Source organism: Heptranchias perlo, chromosome 10 (genome assembly GCF_035084215.1).
Source record: "Heptranchias perlo isolate sHepPer1 chromosome 10, sHepPer1.hap1, whole genome shotgun sequence".
Classification (NCBI taxonomy): domain Eukaryota; kingdom Metazoa; phylum Chordata; class Chondrichthyes; order Hexanchiformes; family Hexanchidae; genus Heptranchias; species Heptranchias perlo.
In genome coordinates this window covers 20976960-20982959 of record NC_090334.1, presented here as the reverse complement: position 1 = coordinate 20982959, position 6000 = coordinate 20976960, and the positions used below count along the sequence as shown (strand labels likewise).

The 6000-nt window shown below is 50.3% G+C and overlaps 1 protein-coding gene across 2 annotated transcripts in view; it reads left to right on the top strand.

Moving 5' to 3' along the window:
- The first annotated feature begins 1693 nt into the window (after positions 1–1693).
- The window catches only part of LOC137326327 (acyl-coenzyme A thioesterase 1-like), a 40934-nt gene continuing 36627 nt past the window's right edge, over positions 1694–6000 (top strand). For both annotated transcript variants that reach the window (XM_067991311.1, XM_067991310.1), the window contains exon 1: positions 1694–2321. In XM_067991311.1, the coding sequence (XP_067847412.1) occupies positions 1766–2321 (556 nt within the window). In that variant the 5' untranslated portion in view covers positions 1694–1765. The remainder of the gene's footprint in view (positions 2322–6000) is intronic.

Sequence of the window (6000 nt, the reverse complement as noted above, 5' to 3'; positions counted from 1 at the left end):
TAAGTCTTAAGTACACATGCCGTGGGATTTACCAGTCAACTTGAGTTGTCACTTCAACAAAGAAGTCAAATGGGTTGGTCAAGCAGGAACTTCCCTGTTTAAAGCAGTGGTGACTGCTGTTTACTAAGTTGTTTCACCGTACAGATAATCGTCAAATTTACTCGTGATAATTGATTCCATTATTTTTCATTGCGTTGAAGTAATACTAATGGGTCTGTAGTTGTTTGTTTCGTCACCCTTTTTTAATATGGGCACCAAGTTAGCGTGTTTCCAACCCACTGCTACCTTCCCAATGTCCACTGACTCCCTCAAAATGATTGTCACTGCTTCACAGATCTTCTCAGTACTTTCCCTCAACACTCTGGGATAAATACCGTCTAACCGTACTATTGTCCTCATCACACAAATTGCTCAATAGTCACTAAAAATTAATTGCTGTAATCCAGTGGCTTGACTCATACCCATCATAAAGGAAGATGGTTGTAGTTGTTGGAGGCCAATCGTCTCAGTCTCAGGACATCGCTGCAGGAGTTCCTCAGAGCAGCGTCCTGGTCCAATTATCAAGCTGCTCATTGATGGCCTCTCCTCCATCGTAAGGTTAGAAGTGGATCTCTTCGCTGACGATTGCACAGTGTTCAGCTCCATTCCTCAGATAACGAAGCAGTCCATGCCTGCATGCAGCAAGACCTGGACAACATCCAGGCTTGGGCTGATAAGTCGCAAGTAATATTTGCACCACACAAGTGCAGGCAATGACCATCTCCAACAAGACAGAGTCTAACCACATCCCCTTGACATTCAATGGCATTACCATTGCCGGATCCCCCACCATCAACATCCTGGGGGGTCACCATTGAACAGAAACTCAACTGGACTAGCCACATAAATGCCATGGCTACAAGAGCAGGTCAGAGGCTGGGTATTCTGTTGGCGAGTGGCTCACCTCCTGACTCCTCAAAGCCTTTCCACCACCTACAAGGCACAAGTCAGGAGTGTGATGCAATGCTCTCCACTTGCCTAGATGGGTGCAACTGCAACAACACTCAAGAAACTTGATACCATTCATGACAAAGCAGTCCACTGGATCAACAACCCATCCACCACCTTAAAGATTCACTCCCTCCACCAACGGTGTACTGTGGTTGCAGTGTGCACCATCTCCTGGTTGCACTGCAGCAACTCGCCAAGGCTTCTTCTATAGCACTTCCCAAACCGGTTACCTCCACCACCTTGAAGGACAAAGGAAGTACATGGGAACCTTCAAGTTCCCTTCCAAGTCACACACTATCCTGATCTGGACATATATCGCCATTCCTTCATGATCGCTGGGTCAAAATCCTCGAACATCCCTCCCTAACAGCATCATGGAAATACCTTCACCACATGGACTGCAGCAGTTCATGAAGAAGGTTAATGACCACCTTCTCAAGGGTAACGAGCAATAAATGCTGGCCTTACTAGCGACGCCCATATGCCCAGAATGAATCTGTTTTTTTTTTAAATTGCTAACTTTGAGTAAATGCGCTTCCATGGGAAGGATCACTGAGAAGGTCACTTTAAAGGGAGAAGAGCAACCATCCGTGCGGGCATTGCATAACTTGTACGTCGCGAGGCACAGCCGAAGTTCAAGAGCTGCGTCCTCGCCACGTGCCGGCTGGGTCGGGATTCTTGGGGCACAGGCACGCGCCGAGGTTGGAGCGCATGCGCCCAGTGAAGCCAGGCAACTGACGCTGCTGCTGCTCGAGCTCTCTCTCTCTCTCTCTCGATGTTGTTGTTCGGCGGGGCAGGGGTGGCCGTGTCCCTCTTGAGTCGGTGTTGGAGCGGCCGTGGTCCCCTGTCTCACCGAGCCTGGATGGCCGTCAGTGTCCGGGTTCACCCCAGCCCCAAGTGCCTCTTCGATGAGCCGGTCCAGGTGCGGGTGAGCGGCCTGTCCCCGCTCCAACAGGTCACCATGAAGGCTTCGCTCACCGACGAGAAGGGGCAGGCTTTTCGCTCCTTTGCCTTCTACAGGGCGGACGGGCAGGGGGAGCTGGACCTGAGCCAGTCCCCGTCCCTGGGTGGGCACTACACCGGCACCGAGCCCATGGGTCTGTTCTGGTCGCTCACCTCCGGGACCCCCTTCACTCGGCTTGTGAAGAAGGACGTGGCCAGTTCTCCCCTCTATGTCAACATTGAGGTGTTTGATGGACACGGGACCCTGGGGCGGCTCCCAGAGCAGCCTTTGGCCGCGTCGATCAATGAACGGTGGTTCATGAAAGAAGGAGTGAGGAGGATTCCAGTGAGAGAGGGCAGGGTCCGAGGGACCCTCTTCGTCCCACCTGGTAAGAAAGCAGTCTTGTGCACTCGAGGTTTGCAGCTTTTGGGGGGGGGGGGGGGGTGTACAGATCCGTCGGTGGTTATTTATTTGCCTTAATTTTTTGTTGTTTGCTTTTACCTAAAACTATGCAATTTGAAGTTATTGTTTAACGCAGGACATTATTGACGCTCACTTTTTGGCATTGATCTGTTTACTAAACTGTCTCTGCTATGAACGAGTTTTGGATGAGGAATTGAGTTCATGCTTTTAATGTTGTCCTTTTTTACGGAGTAAATAGATCTCTTCCATGTGATGATTGATTTATAGGTTTGAGGATTTAATGGCTGATTATCGAATTTAAGCACAGAAACGGGCCGTTGGGCCCAATGAGTCCGTGCCGGTGTTTATGCTCCACATGAGCCTCCTCCCTCCCGACTTCATCTCACCCTATCGGCGGTTGCTGCTCTTCCTTTTCCCCTTCATGTTTATCGAGCTCCCCCTTACTCGAGGGTTCTGCGGAGAGGGACACTATTGAACAGGCGCACTGAAGTATTTTCCGGCCTAGAACTTTCAGCTGCGTTTAATCCACCTTTCGATTCCTGAACTCCTCACAACCAACCCCCTCCTGCCCAGACTCCTCCTAAACTCCAGCCCACTTATCGGCCCTGCTTCGCTCAGAGGGCTACACTAGGCCAGAAGTTGCTACGCCAAGTGCTAGCTGGCGGTCGGTGGAGTGCTGAAGTGCACGAAAACATTCCATTCACACGATCCCTCGGTCCCATCCAACACTTAATTTATCCGTGGAGTGCCTAACGGTGTCGTGCAAATGTCAGAGTGGCTCCTTTCCTCGCCGTTGACGGTTAGAAAGATCAGCGCTCTCTCGAGGCTGCATCGAAAGGCTCGCTCCCCAGCCGAGTCATTGGAACAAATCATTCCTCACTTTGGATATGCAGCATCAGATTCATTTTCGCTTGCTTACAAATGCAGTTACTTCCTCTGGATTTCTTGTGTAACTTTGTTACTTCTGAAATGTACAATTAAACTCATTCATGATCCCTCCTAATAGGAATTATACCTTAAGTATTATTTGACAGGGTAGAAGGCAAATTCCCACTTACTATTTCTCAGCACATTGACTTTAAAATCCTTGTTCTTTTTTATATCTTCGCTCTATATCCTACCTCTCCAATTATCTTCAGTGCTGTGTCTGAACATGATCCTCACTGTTCCAACTCTATTATGTGTCCCTCCCTTCTTCCCATTGGCAACAAAGCCTTCAGCCATCACCACCAGAACAATATGCTTCAACAGTGTGGAGGGAGGGAGGTAGAGAGGCTTGGAGAAAGAGTTTGAGAGTGGGGCTGAGATGACAAGACGAACCAGAGGGGTGGGGTGGTGAGATACATTGTAGACCATTGTCATCTCTCGACTTGACATTTCCATTGTCACCTTGTCTGCCTCCTGACTTCTGTCAATTGTCCAAAGCGCTGCTCCCATGTCCTGTCCTGCACTAAGCCTGTTTGCCATTCACCCTGTCCTTACTGCTCTACATTGGCTCCTTTATCCCCCAATGGATCAAATTCAGAATCCTCATCTGCAAATCCTTTTACAGCTTTGCGGCATTCTACCTCTGTAATCTTCTCCATCAAGTAATCCTGCGTAAGATTTACAACAACAGAAACTTGCATTTATATAGTGGCTTTAATGTAGAAAATTGGTCCAAGGCACTTCAGAGGCATAATCAGAACTAGACATCGAGCCAAAGGAGGAGATATTAGGAGGGGTGACAAAAAGCTTAGTCAAAGGGATAGGTTTTCAGGAGGGTCTTAAAGGAGGAGAGGCAGAGGAGTATAGGAATGGAATTCCAGAGCATGGGATCTAGATGATTGAAGGCACGGCTGACAATGGAGGGAGTGAGATGCACAAGAGGCGAGAGTCGGAGGAAGAGAGTTCTAGGAAGGAGGGGGGTGGGGGATGTTGTTGGAATACAGAGGGATTTAAACACAAGAATGTGAATTTTAAATTGCAGGGCTGGTATCTAATACAGGTTGGTAAGGACAGGAGTGAATGGGACTTGTTGCAGGATAGAATAGTGTAGCAAAGTTTTGGGTGAGCTGAAGTGTACAGTGTGTGGAAGATGGGAGGCCGGCCAGGAAAGCATTGGAATATATGCATCGGGAGGTGACAAAAGCATGGATGAGCGTTTCAGGAGCAGCTGGGTTTAAAGTTTCAGCAGCATTTAGCACTGGCTAGATTCTCTATACTATATTGATGCATCTTCGTCCTAACTTCAGAATAACATCTCTCCGAACGGCACTGGTTCTGTATTTTATGTAGGCCATTTTTGTGTCTTTTCTGAGTGTGACTTCCAATTTAGTGAGAACAAATGGCAACAAAGGCAGTTTTGTGCTGTGAGCTTGTGCTCGAGAAACTGGACTAAGACTGCTGAATCTCGGAATGATTGCAGCTGCACGAAATGTAGAAACAGTTCTCTCAACTCACTTCACTTTGCCCTCGCTCCTCTGAGCTCACTGTCCTCAAATAACCTCTCCCTCCATATAAACTCTCCTACCCATATTCACGGCAACCCCTCAACCTCTCCATCTCGTGGCCTCTCTCGTGGGGGGTTGGGGGGGGGGGGGGGGTGGGGGTGGGGGTGGGGGGGGTTGGGGTTGGGGGGGGGGGGGGGGGTGGGGGGGGTTGGGGTTGGGGGGGGGTGGGGGGGGTTGGGGTTGGGGGGGGGGTGGGGGTGGGGGGGGTTGGGGGGGGTGGGGGGGTGGGGGGGGTTGGGGTTGGGGGGGGGGGTGGGGGGGGGGGGGGTGGGGGGGGTGGGGTGGGGTGGGGGGGGGGGGGTGGGGGGGGTGGGGTGGGGTGGGGGTGGGGGGGAACTCACCCCAAGTCACTTACAACTCCCAACTGTCTAGCATTTAGCCCTCCGTTCGCCACAATACTTATGCTCAATCACACCCTCACCTCCATCATGGTCCCATTGTTCTCAGTAAGATTCTTACTCTTTCCCACCTTGGTCATTCCCCATGATGCAGCCCCCATCTTTGCTCCCTTAAGTCTAAGGTGCACAGACTTGAACATATAGGGGATAGGAATGGATTAGCTATTCATCGCCAGATTTGGCTGGATCATATCAAGTGCTATCGGGCCCTGCTGTCCTCTGCCAAAATTTCTTGCTATTCCAGGATCATCCTGGAATGCAGAAGTAACCTCTAGCTACTTTTCTCGAGTTGTCCCCTTAAATTCCTCTCCTCTGCCCCTTCCACCGTTTCCTCCAACAAAAAGTGCGAGGAGCGGAGCAGGCTCGAGGGGCTGTGTGGCCTACTACTCCTATTTCTTATGTTCTCATGGAATCCTATGTCACCAAGGTTGAGACCATCCATTCAGCTACCTCTGCCGCATCCCTCCCTTGTGCGAGAAGCCAAGGTTCCTGCCTGCCCTTGCCCTGAACTCGCATCTTTAGTTTCTCTCCTATCTCCCCTGATGTCCTCTCTGAGCTAACCTTGTCCATGAGACTAACATGCTGTGCTCTCGACCCTATTCCCACGAAACTGCTGACCACCCAACTTTCTTTCCTGGCCCATGTGCTAGCTCATAAATGGTTCCTTTTCCAAAGACATAACGTCAGGTTACACATGTATGCTGATGACAACCAGCTCTACCTCACCACCACCTCTCTTGACCCCTCCACTGCC